The sequence below is a fragment of the Gymnoscopelus braueri genome (genome assembly GCF_963280865.1).
Source record: "Gymnoscopelus braueri genome assembly, chromosome: 17".
Lineage (NCBI taxonomy): Eukaryota > Metazoa > Chordata > Actinopteri > Myctophiformes > Myctophidae > Gymnoscopelus > Gymnoscopelus braueri.
The window spans coordinates 1,686,896-1,706,953 of NC_137617.1; the positions used below are offsets into that span (position 1 = coordinate 1,686,896).

A 20,058-nucleotide genomic window follows, 5' to 3' on the forward strand; every position below is an offset into this window, starting at 1 on the left:
GACTGTGCTGGTCAAAAGCCCAAAGCCATTGGTTGCGAGATTGTGGGAGGTTTTCCAGTTCAGTTTAAAAACTACAGCAGGGTAAAAAAAATAAGAAATAAAGATGTTAACCAGTGGTTCTCAAGGTGGGGTCAAGGACCCCCAGGGGCTCCGGGGGTCCCTAGGTAAATCAGTTAATATAGCATTAAAATCTATTTACCGTAACCACTTTAACCCTAGATACATAGGCTATTTGCAAATCTTGAAAGAATGTGAACATTTTTAAAAACAAACAAAAGAAAAAACATCTTGTATGAGGAACCCTGACACAAAATATTTTCAGATGGGGGTCTGCAGCTTAAAACATTAATTTGATATTAAAATGTTTGAGAACCACTGATGCAAACAACACAGCTGCAGATTTAGGTAAGTGTTCATTGACTGTACTGTTGACTACTGTGGCTCTGGGTACACCTGAATCGAATACACCCATTATTAATTTGATTAGCTGCAGCTGGGTTGCTTACTAGCCTGTCGTGTTTTTAATCTACGGTCATTTTTAACCTGACCTGGAAACAAACGAAAATCAAAATCAGCCTGGGGTTTCATGCCCCTTCAACTCGCAGAAAGTAGTTTCCCTAATTCCCTGTAAGTTACTGATTTTGTCCTGCGCCTGTTCCAGTCCATAAACAGCTGATGCTGTCCTGAAGCAAAGCACATTCCTGACATTCCCCAACATCCAGTCCATAATTTCTACCTGCATGCCCTGGCCAGCCCCTCAAAGTCTCGGGGCGGATCGGGAAGCGTTGCAGATCTGAAGAGGCTTCCAGTTGGTGCCCTGGTTGTCGTGCCCGGGGCACACCGCCTGCAGGAGGACGTCCCTGAACGTACCGGCGCAGAAGCAATGGAGCGGCGTCATGGTGTCGGCGCCGAAAAAGCTCACCAGGCCGCCGGGGAAGCTGCAGTACACCCCGACACGAGTGAACCGTTGGCCCGCCACCAGGGGGAGCTCGTGCGGAACGCCGTCATGCCAGGCCGTGTAGTCCCCGTTGAAGTATTCCACGCACCAGGACTGGCTCCCGCGGCCCAGCCAGCAGTACTCCTCGCGGCCCTTGCGGGGGATGCTGGGGTAGGTGAGACCCAGCTCCCAGTAGGTCTTGCCGCTCACCTCCACCTCCCAGTAGTGGCGGCCCTCGCTGAAGCTCTGGCTGCTCACGGCGTTCAGGGTGGTGTCGAAGCGCGACGCCGTCTCGGGGACCTCCTGCCAGGTGTCCGTGTAGGTGGCCGTGTCACCTTTCGGGGAGATCATCAGTTTGGGGTGGGCCGAGTTGGGGTCCAGGGCAACATCTGCAGCATCTGTGCCAAAAAAAAAACAACAACTAGAAAAAGCGCTCCTCAGAGCACAGGTCTCCCCCAGGTCAGGTAGGTTATTGTGGGCCAGCATTGTTCGGAATTCGCCAATCAGGATGGAATATGAAAAATGGGACGGATCCGTCTTGATCATAATGTGTACCATTTGCGTGATGTTTGGACACAATTTGTGGGAATAATATAAAAGAAAATGTTTCGCAAAAATCGGCCTCCTGGTGGCGCTATAATAGGGCAATGTTGAAAGGGTGGCATTTGTTCCTCAACGTAGTGTGAATGTGCGTGCAAGGTTTCACCGCAATCGGACACTGTGTTCATGATTTGCTGCATTTTGTTCAAAACCACTCCAGCAAACTTTAGATGTCAATCTTACCCAATCAGGATGGAATATGAAAAATGAAACAGATTTGTCTTGATCACATGACTATAGAGATCATGTGTACCGATTTGTGAAATTTGGATAAAATCTGAAGGAGTAATATTAAAAAAAAATGTTTTACACAAGTCAGCCTCCTGGTGGCGTTATAAAAGGCGGATGTGAAAAATGCAGGGCAAAGTTTTACACAGATCGGTGCAGTTATAGGTAAAAACACGAGATTGGGAGGCCGTGGTTCGATTCCCTGGGCCAGGTCATACCAAAGACTATAACAATGGGACCCAATACCTCCCTGCTTGCCACTCCGCATCAAAGGTTGGATTAGGTACAGTAAGTCCCTGCTACTGTACGTACTAGCGTCATGTCCAGGGGGTGTACTTGTATCAAATCGCCTCACACTACAGAAATGGGAGATAGGCTCCTGCCCTATGGGCCACGTGGCTCTGCAAGGCTTACTATGGCAGGATGTTGCTAGGTGGCTTCTAGGTGGTTACTAGCAGTGGTGGGAAAAGTACTCAGATTCTTTACTTAAGTAAAAGTATCAATACTGCAATTTAGAAGTACTCTGTTACAAGTGAAAGTCCGGAATTCAAAATTTACTTGAGTAAAAGTACAAAAGCATTGGTATCAAAATGTACTTAAAGTACCAAAAGTAAAAGTACTAAAATATTTGAAAATAGCAGATCTACAAGCTCACAACGCGTCGCACTGTGACACGTTGTGAGTTTGTAGATCGGCTATTTTCAAATAGCTTTGGTATAACATAGGGCTAAAGTTGTTAATGTATGTTTCATAACATCATAATTTATATCTGCAAAGTAACTAGTAACTAAAGTTTTCAAATAATTGTAGTGGAGTAAAAGTACAATATTTGCCTCTGAGATGTAGTGGAGTAGAAGTAGAAATTGGAAATACTCAAGTAAAGTACAAATACCTCAAAATTCTACTTAAGTACAGTACTTAAGTAAATGTACTTAGTTACTTTTCACCACTGGTTACTAGGTTAAATAAGGGGTTGCTAGGGTGTGTGTGTGTGTGTGTGTGTGTGTGTGTGTGTGTGCGTGCGTGCGTGCGAACTCACAACATTGGAACAGTCTCTTGGTGACAGGGACCTGTGAGCGGATGAACAGCAGCAGGTTGAGGGTCAGACTGAGAAGCTGCTCGTTCTTGAACTCGTCCATCTGGATCAGAGCCGGGTCGGTCCACTTCAGAGTCTCTGAGATTCTGATAAATGTAACAGTAGTTGGTTAGCATTAACATCAGGGTTATATTTACAATAAAATAAAAACAGGGGGATGGGGGCAATTTTTTTAACCACTTAAGCCCTATATATACTTAGCCATATAGGCTACGTTAAACAGCTAAAATAACTGATTTAAAGGGATAGTTCACCCCCCAAAAATCTTTTTTTCTATCGATTAGTCATCCCATGGAGACTTGAATTCATGTATATTTATCAGTTTTTGTCGCATTCATAAGCCAATAATTTGATGACCAGCGGACCGGTAGGCGGCGGTTCCGGTAGGAGACACAAAGGAGACTCTTTGTGTCTCCTACTAGAACCGCTGCCGGTCATGAAATTATTGTCTTAGGAACGCGACAAAAACAAAAAAAATATTCATGAATTCAAGTCTCCATGGGGTGACTAATCGATAGGAAAAAAGTCATTTTGGGGGTGAACTATCCCTTTAAAATGGCTCTTTTTACATTTGAAAAATAAATTTGCTCAAAACAGTGAAACACTCAAGTGGGACAAGTTTGACCCAAGTGTCTCTAGAGACTGGAGTATGTTTCCTGTCATTCCTGAGGCAGAAATATCCCACAATCTGATAACAAAATGAAAGGTGTGGAGCTGAGAACAACAGTACATGGAAGTACAAATTCACAATACAAGGTCTACTAAACTGTAAGGCTCATAAAGCACTAAGCTTGTTTAAAATGAGGTCATACAAACAGCTTACAGGTTACTGGTGTGAAAAATAAACAACATGTACAAGAGAAAAAAGAGGAAGAGTTCGGGGAGGGTGGGTTAGGTTAAGGCTTTGACAGGGGGCATTTTCGAATTGCAGTCTCCTGAAGGTGTTTCTTTAGGGCAGTTTTGAAAGTGAGTAGGGGTTTACACTCCTTTACTCCTTTTGGTAGGGCATTCCACATTTTTGTTGAATAGCATGAGAACGAGTTCATTCCCTTTGTTGTGCCAAATCTGGGTTGAACATGATCCGTGGAGCTTCCTCTGGTGTTATGATCGTGGACTTCATTTACGTTTTGGAAGTATTTTGAAAAAAAACAAACAAACAGGGGGATCCCAATGTTGTGGTGTATCTTGTAGACCAGGCCCATTGTAAGTTGCTGTACTCTGTCCTCAACCCTAAACCATCTAATCCTAGCAAAGTGAGCAGGGGTTAGATGGGTTCGGTGTTTGAGGCCAAGAAGTAGCCTTAGTTTGTTTTGGGATTTGAAGCCTTGTTTTTAAGGCCTTGGTGGTGTTGTGATACCATGAGGAGCATGCATAATCGAAATGACCTTGTAGATCGGCTATTTTCATATAGCCTAGGTATAAAATAGGGCTAAAGTGCTTAATGTATGTTTAATAATGTAATCATGTATATCTGCAAAGTAACTAACTAAAGTTTTCAAATAATTGTAGTGGAGTAAAAGTAAAATATTTGCTTATGAGATGTAGTGCAGTAAAAGTATTGAAAATTGGAAATCCTCCAGTAAAGTAAAAAATACCTCAAATTGTACTTAGGTACAGTACTTGAGTAAATGTACTTAGTTACTTTACACCACTGGTTGCAGGTTATGGTTTTCTGGGCAAATAAGCAAGTGCTTATTTGGGCTTGCTTCCTAATGTTGTTTAAACCAGTGGTTCTCAAACATTTTCATGTCAAGGACCCCCCAAATGTAATTGTCCACGTATCCCCATCTGAAAACATCAGGGACCCCCGTACCAGATTTGTGTTGCTAAAATGTTTCAAAAATATTTCTCACTTTTTTTCCCCAAGACTTTTTGAAATAGCAAATATCCGATGCATACAGGTTTAAAGTGCTCATGTGTTAGTCACTTCTTTTAGGCTTGTTTTCATAGACCTGGTTGATTATTTCTCTCGCAAAATCTGCAACACTGACCAGCAGCCATGCCGTTTTGAAATGCCATGGCTTTTCAAAGGTGTCCAAATTGAACAAGGAAGGAAGCAGGCGTTCTCATGTCTTACTAAATAAAGTACATAAATCAATCAATCAAGCTCACAACGTGTCGCATCGCGACGCGTTGTGAGCTTGTAGATCTGCTATTTTCAAACATTTTTGTTTGTTTACTTTTGGTACTTTAAAGAGCTGGTGCCATGTTTTTGCACTTTTTCTGTTTTTCATGTGTCTATGAGGTTGATAGAACTTAATTAAGCCCCCTGGTGGTGTTTTTATGGTGTTTTATGTCTTCTCTGACTATTTGGAGTTTCTTCCTGGAGGCTGACACCTTGAGGGTCAAACGTGCCAATAGAGAAACAGCGCTTTAGTGACATCACAAAGCCATACCCTCCCCCTCATTATCATAACACAACAGGTGTGGGCATGAGGAGGGACTAGGACAGGTGGGTGGTGCTAAGGTGAGAACCAGGTATACTTAATGAACTGGTGGGTGTGTCTACATAAAAACAACATTTTAACACTTACTGTACACTTTTTTTCTTTTTTTTTTAATCCTTACATAATAATAATACCTTATGATCAGGTTTTAGGGTTGAAAAATATCATGGCACTCCATCTTTAAGTACATTTTGATACCAATACTTTTGTACTTTTAGTCAAATAGTGGACATGGCAACACTGCTGTTGGTAGGCTACTGTAGATAGAGAGTTATGATGAGTCATGATGGATGACTCATGGGTTTTGTCCAGCAGACCAGCACAGATGTGTAGCAACACTAGAAAAAAATGTAATCAAGTATAACGTAACTGTTCACCCAATTGGAATTTGAGACCTGATTCATAATTTCTGATGAAACATGTATCAACAATTGGCAATTACACCACCACAAAGACACTGAGGCAACTGTGTTATTTTAGTCCTTCATGGAGATAATCTCCATTATGCTCGTTCACAACCTCATCAAAGCAGTCTCTGTCATGTAAACAGATAAAGGGAGTGTTTCAGAAAGTGATTGTATCTGTTAAGAAACTAAAGTTACTAAACCTGTTTCTTCTTTAGAATCTTAAGCCTAAAATAGTTTACAGAGAGAATATATGGGTCGGTTTGATCTGTATCTCTTACTGTAAATCACTGGCTTACGTCTACTGGTAAAAATGATCTTAATCTTTGTCACTTGTGTAATACTGTAGATTTAGTTCAGTACATTCTGCTCTAGGTGCGTTCGTAAATGCGCACCGGGAGCGCACTCACGTATTAGTTTGTATTGGCCAGTGCGCTCAGTGATCCGAACGCACCCCCTAATATTAAATGCAATTGTGTCAAGGTGGCCCTACACAAATTCACACACTCATCATGTGACTGTCACAATAAAACACACATTTCTTAAATAAATTAATAAAATATACTGTGGGGTCTGAGTCCAATATAGAGACATCTGCGTATCACCAGTCATCAAAAACAAACATAATGTGTTGATGTACAGTACAGTATAGATAGCAATATAACATATTTTGGTTTTTCATAGTTAATATATATGTATATATTATTATAAATTATTATAATTGAATAGAACTATACAATATGCCCAAAAGCTGCGGAAACCCTCAAACACTGCAAGTCTGTCTGTGTCCCATCTTGAACAGCCCATTCAAAATGTCCTGTACATGTCACAGCGTAACAGCCATTCAAACTACTTCAAGAGGTGAGGTGGTCATGTTTTCTAAAAATGTATTATGCATAGTTCACACTAATTTTATGGGGCAGGGAGGCAGCAAAGTCCTCATCTCCTGAGTTGGACTTACTTTTTCTCCATTTCAGCACTCTGAATAGGGAAAACAAGAACAAAAATATTACAGTTATAGATGCGTACATGAGCTAAGATGCTTAGCCTAAGACTAATACATGTACTTAATTATGTTCAATGAAACATTTCAAATGTGAAGGACAACTCATGCACAGTGGATATCAGTTCCCTCTTCCCTCAGCTGTCATTTCTGATCATCCAAACAGGCTTGAGAACACCACATATTTTTGTTTTCAAGTTTAGGGTTAAAGTTACAACAAACCAGGACTTTTTTTTAATTAATACAATTATATTTTAATGAAACTGTATGATATTTTTGCAATTACCTCTCTCTGTCAGGAGAGGGAGACAACAGAGATAAACCAACAACAGTGTAAATGTTGGTTGTGAGTTTCACCCAGTGGTGTAAAGTAACTAAGTACATTTACTCAACTACTGTACTTAAGTACAATTTTGAGGTACTTTTACTTTACTGGAGTATTTCCACTTTGACTTCTACTCCACTACAGGCAAATATTGTACTTTTACTCCACTACAATTATTTGAAAACTTTACTTACTAGTTACTTTGCAGATATAAATTATTACATTATAAAACATACATTAACCACTTTAGCCCTATTTTATACATAGGCTATTTGAAAATAGCCTATCTACAAAATAGCCGATCTACAAGCTCACAACAAGTTGTGAGCTTGTAGATCTGCTATTTTCATTATGTTTGTACTTTTACTTTTGGTACTTTAAGTACATTTTGATGCTAACACTTTTGTACTTTTACTCAAGTACATTGCAGTATTGATACTTTTACTTAAAGGGGAATACCACTATTTTTTTTGTGATCAGTGACATACGCAGGGTGTACTTTTGGCTGAGGGGGCGGAGCCAAAAGTACACCCTGCGTATGTCACTGATCACATGACCTCAATCAATTCTGCAGTTCTAGGCAACGTAGAGGGGGGGGGGGACTTTTTTCTTATTTCCACACAACAGCTCTAAGGTGTATTAAAGACATAGTTCAATATTGAAAATGAGTGGTTTTTCCCCTTTAAGTAAAACATTTGAGTACTTTTCCCACCACTGGACTTTCACCTGAGCGCCGAGCTCCTGCTGGTCTTTCTCCAGCTGGGTGCTGATGTTGGAGATCTGCTGCTCCAGCTCCTGGCTCATGGTGTAGCACTGCTCGATCTTCTCCTCCACCAGCGTCTTGCAGGCCTCCTGCTCCATGTCCAGGTGGGTCAGCGAGATCCTCAGGTCTTCGTCCAGAACCCTCCTCATGTCCTTGTACTTCTTCTTGACCTTCTCTTTGAACGCCTCCGTCTTTTTCTGCCGTGGACAAAGCAAGGTGTTGAGGGCGTGAGTGAGCTGAATGCATGTGCGCGCGCACACGCACACGCACACACGCACGCACACACACACAAACACCGGACACACACACACACACACACACACACACACACACACACACACACACACACACATGCTTGCAAACACTCTACGTTTTTTGTTTTAACCACATGAACCCTAGCGTCACTATGGGGCAAACATTCGCTGAAAATAACTGATTAATTATTAGTTATTATAACTGATTTAAGTGCATTGAAAGCACATTGTTATGTGAATTTAATTGTGATGTAATAGTTACACCGTTGTCACGTCCCCCTGGGGCCTTAATTTGCCAGGGCTCTGTGTAACTATTTTCTGTTGCAGTGCTGTTTGGAAGGTGGAGTCAGAGGTAATCAGGTGAAGGGGAGACACCTGGCCACTGTCTCCACACAGTGAAAAAATAAGCCCTTTCCATAGTAGTTCTTCATTCCTCCACAGCAAAGAAGAGTATTTAAGTTTGATTGCCTTTGATAGCCTCAGTTAAAATGGGCAGCATGTTCTCCTGCCTGTTTATGTTGGAAACTACATTCCTTGCTTGGAATTTTCACCATTTGTTAATACAAATCACCACTTTTCCCCCATACCCTGTGTGTTTCCCCTTAATTTGTTGTGGCTTAGAGCCCCAGTAGGCTATAAATACATTTGTTAATTTACACAATATGTGTGTACTTTCCCTGCTACGTTCAATTTCCTTCAGTATGGACGGCAGGTCAAACCTGACCTGCCGTGACAAACGGTATAGTTTACTAACACCAGGTTGACACCTGAAGAATGACGGTTGTTAAAAAAAAAGGACGACCTTCGTCCAACTGGTGTTTCTAGTTCATTGTCATTTTGTCGCCACCGGGTCAGTTGAATGTCGTTGCAGTGGCACGCCATTCATTCAAACCAAACCAACAGAAATAGTTGGAGGAGTGATGGGGGGAAGGGTGGGGCGGATAGGCTACTCGTAAAAAAAATAAGGTTATTTTTGTCTGGTGACACGGCCATGCAACAAGCTTATAAAGCCTGATTTATGCTTTGCCCGCTGCTGTACAGCAGTATAAATAATAATGCATGCTTTAAAAGCATGCATTACATTAGCCTTTAGTTTAGTCAGTCACCTACCTAAGCTGGAGTCATACTAGAACTATAGCCCTATGCATATATGTCCATTAATAGACCTTTTTACAGCAGACATGCCATTGAAGGGTGAACATGGCTGACTGACATTAATGGTGTGTGTGTGTGTGTGTGTGTGTGTGTGTGTGTGTGTGTGTGTGTGTGTGTGTGTGTGTGTGTGTGTGTGTGTGTGTGTGTGTGTGTGTGTGTGTGTGTGTGTGTGTGTGTGTGTGTGTGTGTGTGGGGGGGGGGGGGGGGGGGGTTACATGTTTCTGTGTGCCAGCATGAAGTTAACCATACAGGAAAATGCAGGCAGATTAATGTCAAAATGTACTGTAGGTATGGAGATAACAGTGAAACTCGATCAAAATAGACATTCTTGTACGTTCTCTAGTTGTATTTCCTTGTACATGTAATAATGGTGACGATTAACAATCTAGCATTTAGCTGCCCCCCCCCGCTAAGGGACCCCTGTGGGCCGCCATACCCCGAACCAGTAATTTACAGTAGGCGGTCTCATTGACTTAACTGCAATGTCTTGCTGCTTGGCGGTCAGCTTGTTCATCCTGTAAGCCAGGACATCTCTCTGTTTCTGCAGGTGCTGCTTCTGTTGCGTGACAAGCATTTCCTTGGGGGGCCGCATGACGAGACAAAACCGAAACAGACAGACAGGAGACCATGAGAGAAAGCACAGGAAAATAACTCCATGCAGAAGTTGTCCATTGTTGTGGTCATCTTATACAATTAATACTATTAACCCTACACATAGCTGGCTGTCAGGCAAAGTCAGGCAGGCTGGCTGGGCACTGAAGTTCAGCCAACCCAAGGCGCAGCTAGGAGGGGAAAGAGGCGCATCACCTATTTAGACACGCTGCGGTGCGACAGCGGAGCTAACAACACTGCAGAGCTCAAGATCCTGATGCTAAACAGACGGGTGTGGAGGGCAGCGATCCAGTTGGTGTTGGCTAGTCTCACATCGCATCCTTGCATAATTGAAAAAGTTACTCAGTATGACTTTAAAGCTACAATCCAGGACTTATTTGAACCCATTTAGACCTGAGGCCGATTCTAAAAAACCCTTCTAAATCTAGTTTTCTGAAAAACTTCAAATATTCATTCAAAAATGATATACTGTACATAGCAACAACAACCCCAAAAGCGGTTCCCGGATTGAGAGGTATAGTTACGTATAGGGGTTCCCGCCCGGTCTAAATGGGTTGATGAATAAAACATTATTTTAATCAATCTGTAGATCTGTGGTAGAGTAGGCCTATGTTAACATATATATATACTGTATCGTCTCTGTCGGTGGAAACCTCATATGTCCAAAACTATTACTTTTCAGAATAAAAATTCAAAGTAACCAAACTAGCAGATCGACAAGCTCAAAACGTGTCGCTTTGCACCACATTTGTGTGACGCTGTAGTATTATAAAGTAAAGCATTAATTTACCAAAAAAGTTAACATATGGAGATAAGAGGTTTCTGCCCGACATCAACGATATGTAACTAGTACATGTGGTACACACACACACACACACACACACACACACACAGTGGTTGGAGGTGGTCTCCCTACTCTTCTTGAGACATTTAGACTGTGGTGTCAGGTAGGAAACCTACTGGTTCACAATGTCAATAAAGTTATTTGAAGCAGACGGCACACCAGATTGGACTGTAGAGGACAAGAGACATTAAACATACAGACTGCAGCTTTAATGAGAGTGGTATTATAGTGGCATCGCATCTCTGACCACAGGATGATAATTCAAAGAGAAATAATGATTTTGTGTTGAAATGTTATGTTGTTTAAAATAAGTGGTAAATGGCTCTAACTATAGCTATAGAGTGTTTGTTCAGTAACAGTGGTGTCCCCGCATCTCCATGGCATTTTAGTAAACAGAAAATAATTGTTCAGGTTAGTATACCAATTTAATCCAATCGGGAGAGAGAGCTAGTACAGGATACAGGACAAGCGATGAAAGAAAACAAATAAGCAGACACAACTGGAACTGGAACACTATAAAACTTTGAATTAAATTGGTGCTTCAACTGGAAATGCATTTTCTTGCAGTTTACTGAAGAGACGCTATTACTGAACAAACACTAGCTGGAGTTCCCCAGGAACCCCCTCAAGGACCCACCCGGGGTCCCCGGACCCCATGTTGAAAACCAGTGCATTAGAACACTAATGCAATGTCCAGATATCCACATACAAATCAACACAGCGTCACAGTCGGTATCACTGTACTCACTTGTTTTGGGTCTTTCCCTCCTTGTTTAAACATCGATTCCACCTCCTTATCGTAGGATCTCAGCTCTGCACACAATCAAACCTAGAAATATGAACCCACCAATGAAGTGGCGAGCACCGGGGGGCTTTTTATACCTCGGAATGAGATGCCAAGGCATTGTAACAGGGCCAGTGGTGGAAAGTAACTAAGTACATTTACTTAAGTGCTGCACTTAAGTACAATTTTGAGGTATTTGTACTTTACTTTACTAGTATTTCCAATTTCGAATACTTTTACTTCTACTCCACATTTTGGATCCAAATATTGTACTTTTACTCCACTACATTTATTTGAGAACTTTAGTTACTAGTTACTTTGTAGATTTGTATTATTATTACAAAACACACTTTAACAACTTCAGCCTTATACATTTCGGCCATTGGAAAATAGCTGATCTATGCGATGCGACGCATTGTTGTTATACATTGATTGTTCTACATTTGAAAACTTGAAATGGGACATTCTGCATAATGAGTACTTTTACTTTTGGTACTTTAAGAACATTTTGATGCAAATACTTTTGTACTTTTACTCGAGTATACATTTTGAATTCCGGACTTTTACTTCTAACAGAGTATTTCCATATTGCAGTATTGATACTTTTACTGTGAAAATGTGAGTACTTTTTCCACCACTGAACAGGGGGGAGGGTGGGAGGACAGGATATCTGAGTGGTCCTATGACCAGCTGCTCTGTGGACAACTATGTCCTCTATTCCATTCACGGAGCAAGAGCGTAAATCTGCGCTCGGGAGACAAGGGGACGGAAACAAAGCCAGGGAGTAATGCCCTTCTCTTAGGGAAGAACTCGTTTATAGGGGCCATGTCCACACAAAATGTTTTTTTGAACGCATAAAGTGTTCTTTCTGACAAGCATTTCTATGGTTAAAGGCACGCTGGAACGCAGCCGAGCAGTGCGTTTCAGCGCTCTCGACTCCCAACGTTTTTTGACCGCTCAGAGCGCTTTCAAGAAGAAAATAGTTAAACTTTTGAAGTGGAGCGCCGCTCATTTTATCCTCCTTTCTGTGGCTGACAACGCGGTCATTTACAACCTGCTGTTGAAACCGTGAGAAGTCTACGTTGTTTAAGCTTAGCTATGACGCAGATGACGAGTACAGCAACTGTTGATAGGTTTAAATGTCGCGGGCACCAATAAACGCTGCATGTGAGCGCTATGGAATTGATTTCCAAAGCTCCCCTCCACTCATAAAAAGCTTTCTGTGGACACGGCCCCTTACTAATTTCTTTTGCATGCGTTCTTTCCGGCGTGACAGGAATAGCGTCAGGGCATTACGTAGGTTTTACCAGCTCAGTGGCCTTGTGGTTGGAGTGAGATTGGGAGGTCGGGTAATACCACAGACTATAAAAATTGGTTCCTGAATGCCTCCCTGCTTGGTACTCGGCATCAAGGGTTGGATTGGGGGTAAGTCCTTGCGACATGTCCAGGGGGTTTACTTGTACCTCATGGCTGGGGGATGTACTTGTGGATCATGTGGCATACTAGTGTCACAGCTTGGCTCTAGGCCGTGACAAACATTGGGGAGGAGACCAGGGTGGAGGTATAAAGTAAATACATATTTATTGAACAAGACCTAATGACAATAAACTAAAGAGGTATGAACAGAACATGGTAAGAACATATGAGGTGTGGAGTCAGTAATCAGTAGTGTGTAGATGTGGATGTGTGAAGTGTGGTGTAGTGCGAGGTGTGTGGATGGAAAGGAAGAACATAATCATAATAATAAGGGCATGGAGAATAGGGGTTGGAGCTGGTGGAGACAGGTCTGCTTCTCTCAGGCTTCTCCTAGAGACTGGCCAGGGCGGGGCTTTTATAGCCTCCTGGAGGCACCGGGCCCAGGTGCTTTCCAATGAGTAATCAGCCCCACCCTGCTCCCATATAGGGCAAGAGTTAATGCAAAGCATCACACCCACAACCACCCAGACTAATATATGGGGCATCACACCCCCCCCCCCCCTTAAAGACGTGGTCCCACTAGGAACCACGGCTCCCCATTGAACAATACTTAAATACAAAACAAATAATCAAACCCAAAATTCAAACACTTGAGTGCACTTTACATCACACAATTTTAACATTACATTTGACCATTTCAGACTCAAATACTTTTAGAAAATGTGTCCACTACTAGAGTGTAATAACACCCTTAGAGCCCTGACTTTGCAAACCCCTGGACTCTCCTCCCCCCTCAACAGCTGTATCCTGGTGTTTCAGCTAGCAATAGGGCTGTCAAGGAGCAAGACAGGCCAGGGACCACAACGCCAGGCTCTAGAAAAACAAAGGACATCGAGGATTAGACAGACATTTACACAGGAGCACGAGACAGTGCATCTGTCACCACATTATCTTTCCCTTTAATGTGCCTGTCTGATGTCCAGAGAAAATGACTGTAACAACAAAGACCACCTATAAGTCTTTGGTTTGGACATTGAAGAGAGCTAAGGAATGTAAGTGGGTTGTGATCTGTATCGACAATAACAGGCACCCCAGATCCCACATACACACTGAAATGCACCAAAGCCAATGTGCCAATGCTTCCTTTTCAATAACAGAGTAATTAAGCTGGTGCTTATTAAACTTTTTAGAAAAGAAACTGACTGGCCTGTCCAGCCCCCCATCAGCCTGCAACAATACTGGACCTGCCCCAACATGACTCGCATCGACCTGCAACTTGAACTGTTGGTCCATGCGAGGAGCTGCCAACACTGGGGCAGAGCACAGCAAGATCTTAGCATTTTGGAATGCTTGCTGACACTGGGAGGACCAGACAAACTTCACCTTGTCCTTGAGAAGGTCAGTCAGAGGAGAGACAACAGATTAAACATTTCGGCAGAAACTTCTATAGTATCCTATTAACCCTAAGAATCGCATAAGATCTTTCTTAGTAGCGGGAGGAGGATAATTCTCCACAGCAATCACTTTTGCGTGCACAGGACGGACCTCCCCCTGGCCCACCACACGACCAAGGTACTTGACCGTTGCACGAGCAAATTCACATTTTGCAAGATTGACCGTTAACTGCGCATCAGCCAAACGCTGAAAGAGCGAGTGGATCCGTGCAATGTGACTCTCCCAAGTGTCACTATACACGACCACGTCGTCCAAATAAACGGCACAGCCTTCGAGGAAAAGGGTGTTCAATAGCACTGATTTATGAAAAAAATAATCAAAAGCGTCAAAATAGAGTTCGCTGGTTTCTGCCCTACAGCAACGATATTATACATTGTTGTCCAGAATATGTGTGTGCGTGCGTGTACAAACATGAACTTCCATATCCTCATGTCTAGCTTATAGACGCACATAGAGACATGTGTGCCTCAGACCAAAGCTGTCTACAACTCTTGTCTCAGACGAGCAGATCGCTTTCAAGTCTCTGAGCTACGTATATCCCATGATGTGTGTTATGCAGTGGTGGAAAAAGTACTCACATTTTTTACTTAAGTAAAAGTATCAATACTGCAATGTTGAAATACCCTGTTACAAGTAAAAGTCCAGAATTAAAAATGTACTTGAGTAAAAGTACAAAAGTATTGGTATCAAAATGTCCTTAAAGTACCAAAAGTAGAAAGTATACTAGTCATTGTGCAGAATGTTCCATTTCACAAGTTTTCAAATGTATAAAATGTCTTAAAAGCCTTTTTAAAATAGCAGATAAATACATGTGTCGCATCGCGACGCATTGTGAGCTTGTATAGATCTGCTATTTGCTTGTAGATCGGCTATTTTCAAATAGCCTACGTTTAAAATAAGGCTAAAGTGGTTAATGTATGTTTCATAATATAATAACTTATATCGGAAAAGTAACTAGTAACTAAAGTTTTCAAATAATTCTAGTGGAGTAAAAGTACAATGTTTGCCTCTGAGATGTAGTGGAGTAGAACTAACAGTATTGGAAATTGGAAATACTCAAGTCAAGTACAAATGCCTCAAAATTGTACTTAAGTGCAGTACGCAGTACTTAAGTAATTGTACTTAGTTACTTTCCACCACTGACACAGACACACACACACACACACACACACACACACACACACACACACACACACACACACACACACACACACACACACACACACACACACACACACACTGTGGCCTAAAGGACACGTGCGCGTGTACAAGTGTGAAGATTCCAGCGGTCCGGACTGGACGGCACCTGCCGTGCTAAGTCCACACAGCTTATTGGCTTACGAGACAACAGCCAACATGATTACTATGTCCTTATCACATCATATCAACACCAGATTAAATGATTACTATGTCCTTATCACATCATATCAACACCAGATTAAGTGATTACTATGTCCTTATCACAGCATATCAACACCAGATTAAATGATTACTATGTTCTTATCACAGCGTATAAACACCAGATTATACTCTTAAACCAGCGTTCTCAAAGTGGATTCCAGGGACTCTCAGGGTTCCTTTAGCGGGGTCTATAAATGGACCAGTGGTGTAAAGTAACTGAGTAAATTTACTCAAGTACTGTACTTAAGTACAATATTGAGGTACTCTTACTTTACTGGAGTATTTCTTATTGTCTATACTTTTACTTCTACCCCACTACATCTCAGAGGCAAATATTGTACTTTTACTCAACTACAATTTTTTTTTTTAGTTACTAGTTACTGCAGATATAAATTATTACATTATAAAACATACTTAAACCACTTTAGCCCTATTTTATACCTAGGCTATTTGAAAATAGCCGATCTACGATATAAATTTTTAAATCAAATTGAACCGCTGATATAGAAACACGTTTTTTTTTTTTTTTTAACTGTTTAGAAGACATTTATACGATTTTTCAAAAATAGCAGATTGCCGCGCTATGAGCTTGTATATCTGAAATTTTTTGATTATAGCCTAAGAAATCTGAAATGACAGAGATGCTTTCCTGGTCTTAATGGGTTAATAAAATGTGCCATGGTAGCAGCCCAAGGCCCACGGAAAGCTCTTCAAACTCCTATATCGTCGCTGTCGAGTGGAAACCTGTAAGTCCAAAACTGTTCATTTTCAGAAAAAAAAGAAAGAAAAAGAACACTGTATTCCAATGGATTCAATGTACAGTTATGATTTAGTCACAGGCTCTTGTAAATACTGTTCATTGGTTCAATATTTATAAAACCCACTTTCACTTTCAAAACAAAAATAGAGAAAAAAGCAGATCTCCAAGCTCTCAACATGCTGTGATTTTGTAGATTGGCTTTGTTTTTAATACTTTTGCATGACGCCCTTGGATGGAATAGTAGGGTATTCATTTATGAAGAAAAATATAAAACTTTTAAAGGGCAAGACCACTTTGGTTGAGGTTACCTTGCCATAATGTAACTCCAAAGGTGGACAAGAAATCTAAAATAATTGCTCCATTGATTAGAAATTGATAACTTTACGGTTCACTTACGGGGAAACAGCTCTCACTCTTTTAGCATGTAAACAAACACAAAAAAGCTGATTCAGACGATATAGAACATCACCAAACCCATACTGTTTTTTTAATAAAAATGTCAACTTCATGCTGATTTTACTATTTGAATATCCGGATCTGCAGATCCAGTCCGGGGTTTCTTCTTAATACAAATAGCATAATCAAGGGTACTTTAACTGTGGAGATACAAGGTCTGCCAGATAGCAAACTTATACTGTGTGAGTCAAGCCATGGCTCATGGCGGGTTGCATATACAGTATCTCCAACAGTATCTAGTACACATTAGCCACTTCAGCCCTATGTATACTTAGGCTATTTGAAAATAGCCGATCTACAAGCTCACAACACGTCGCTTTGGGACACGTTCTGAGCTTGTAGAGCTGCTGTTTTTCAAAGCATTTTTATACATTTGGAAACTTGTGAAATGGGACATTCTGCATAATGAGTACTTTTACTTTCAGTACTTAAAGGGATACTTCACTTTCACATAAAATAAACATTAAAAATATATATTAAAAAAAAATGAAAGAAGTTATGGCAAAATAAAGGCCCCCTCACACATTAGTAGGACACTCTAATGCGTGAGGGGGCCATGAATTTTCCATAACTTTTTTCATTTATTTTTAATATATTTTTTAAATGTTTCCCCGGCCCTAAAGTGAAGTATCCCTTTAATTTTACGTGAATGCTTGTGTACTTTTGCTCAAGTACATTTTTAAAGCCAGACTTTTATTTTTAACAGAGTATTTCTACATTGTGGTATTGGTGCTTTTACTTAAAGTAAGTGATTTACAAAATGTGAGTACTTCTTTCACCACTGGCTCACACAGTAACTGAAGCTTAAACTTTACCCGAGGGGCACGGTGGCGCAGTCGGTAGCGCTGTAGCCTCACAGCTAGAAGGTCCTGGGTTCGATTCCCACCGGGGATGCTGGGGGCGTGTCTTCTCCTCCGCGTCATCAGCGCCCATACCCTAGGTGGGGTTGGTGAAAGGGCCTACTCTGTGTGGAGTTTGCATGTTCTCCCCGTGTCTTCTAGGGTAGTTAATACCCTCACAAAAACATGTAGTAATCCTGGTCGCTATACCGCCTCCCCCATGACAGCCGGGGCGCCTGATGGAGGGGAAGGGAACTGGTTGGAATAACGTGTTCCTTCCACGCGCTACGTCCAACCAGGGAAACTCCCCCCTGTCAGGTGACAAGAAGGTCAGTTGACTCTCATGCATTGAAGGAAGCATGAGCTCGGCCCTGGCCTCCCTAGGCTGAAGGGGACTGGTATAGCGCTGGTGTAGGGCAGGTTTAGCGCCCAGGATCACTTAGGAAATTGGCACCGGGTGAAAAAAATGGGTTACAAAAATCGCGGGATAAAAATGTAAGTTAAAAATAAATAAACTTTACCCGAGAAAACAGGGCGTGGCACTCCACCCCGACAGGGGTTCCCATGAAGGGCCTGTTCTTGTCCGACTGAGGGTCAAAGGTCAGAAAAAGGATTGTTTTGTTTACTCTGCGTTGTACGTCACAGACAAAAACACGTTCGACGATTTTTGCTGGGGTTCACAAGTTAAACAAAACGTTTTTTTGTTAAAAGGTTAAAGGACGATTTCACCCATTTTCAACCTATCTTCATCATAATTGGTCCTCACTAATGCTCATGATAAAAGGGTATCATTTCTATCTACTCAGTGTCTCAGAGGAGGGCTGTGGACAGTTCAGAAACCCGTCTACCAGTGACATCATCGATGGGGAATCCAAGCTAATAGAAACGGCAGGCTTTCTAATCCTAGAAAGTTGAAATGCAATAATAGAAGCCATTGTTCTCGGGTTAATACAAATCTAAATGAATTTTTAAAAAAATTGTTGGAAGAAAAAATCCTGCCTAACGATGATGTCACTAGACGGGTTTCTGGACTGTCCACAGCCCTCCTATGAGACACAGACCGAGTAGAAAAAGTTTGTACCATTTTATCATGAGCATTAGTTAGGACCCATTATGAGGATAGGTTGAAAATAGGTGAAGTCGTCCTTTAAAGCACTATATTCTGATAGTAATCATTGTTATAGTGTTTGTTCAGTAACAGGCCTTCCCATCTCTCCAGCTCTTTAATAAACAGAAAATACATTTTCAGGTGGGTGGAACTCTCTCCTGGTTTTCAGCTTCCTCCATTTATCAGCTTCAATTGTATAGTGTTTCTTAGTGCCGTCACTTGCAATTTAACTTGTTTAATCTGTATTCTGTGCAAGTTCTCTCTCCTGATTGAATAAAATGGGTATCCCTGCCTGAAAATGCGTTTTAAGTTTATTAAAGAGCTGGAGAGACATGGAAGTCTGGAAGTTCATTCAGTAACTCTTACTGAACGAACACTCTAGCAATGAGTACTATCAGAATACAGAGCTATTTAACACTTATTTTAACGAAAAGAAAATCACTTAACCTACCTTTAAACCAAACTTTATGAATTTTCTTTCTTTTTTTTCCAGTTTTTTTGCCACGTGCCCAAAATATGAGTAAATGTTTTCATGTAACGCTATTACAGTGAATTAACGACGATATCAAAACTTGATCTGCTACTTTTTATGCTTTTGTGGGACGCTGTGGTATGATCAAGTAGGGCGTAACTTATTTTTTTAAACCCAAAGTTAAACTAGAAAAAGTGCTCCTCGGAGCACAGGTCTCCACCAGGTCAGGTATGTTATTGTGGCCTCCTGGTGGCGCTGTGAAAAGGGTGCCTTTTCTTCTTAGGCCTTTCACGGCAATCGGACACTGCGTTCATGATTTGAGGCATTTTGTTCAAAACGGACCAATCCTGCAAACTTTGGAAGCCAACCTTAGCCAATGAGGATGGAATATAGAAAATCGGACAGATCCGTGTTGATCACATGACTATAGAGATACTGTGTACCGATTTGCATGACGTTTGGATAAAATCTGTAGGAGTAAATGGGTTTCGCACAAATCGGCCTCCTGGTGGCGCTGTAACAGGTCCATGTGAAACATTTGGGGCAGAGGTTCTGAATTGGCATTCAGGGAGTGTGTGTGCACAGTTTCGCAGCGACCGGGCCAGCAGTGCCGGAGATTAGCTGTTCACAGACGGAAGGACGGACAGACGGACGGACAGACAGGGTGCAAAACATACTCTCTCGCCATGCCATTCGGCC

The 20,058-nt window shown here is 41.6% G+C and overlaps 1 protein-coding gene across 1 annotated transcript; it reads right to left on the minus strand.

The window, feature by feature from the left end:
- Positions 1-757: 757 nt before the first annotated feature.
- LOC308104394 (uncharacterized protein) lies at positions 758-9,804 on the minus strand (the record flags this gene model as incomplete). The annotated part of the gene is made up of 6 exons (XM_080454802.1): positions 758-1,335; positions 2,805-2,947; positions 6,674-6,693; positions 7,002-7,007; positions 7,767-8,000; positions 9,649-9,804. 6 exons carry the CDS (start codon positions 9,802-9,804, stop codon positions 758-760), a joined length of 1,137 nt encoding a protein of 378 aa, XP_080310928.1.
- Positions 9,805-20,058: the final 10,254 nt, after the last annotated feature.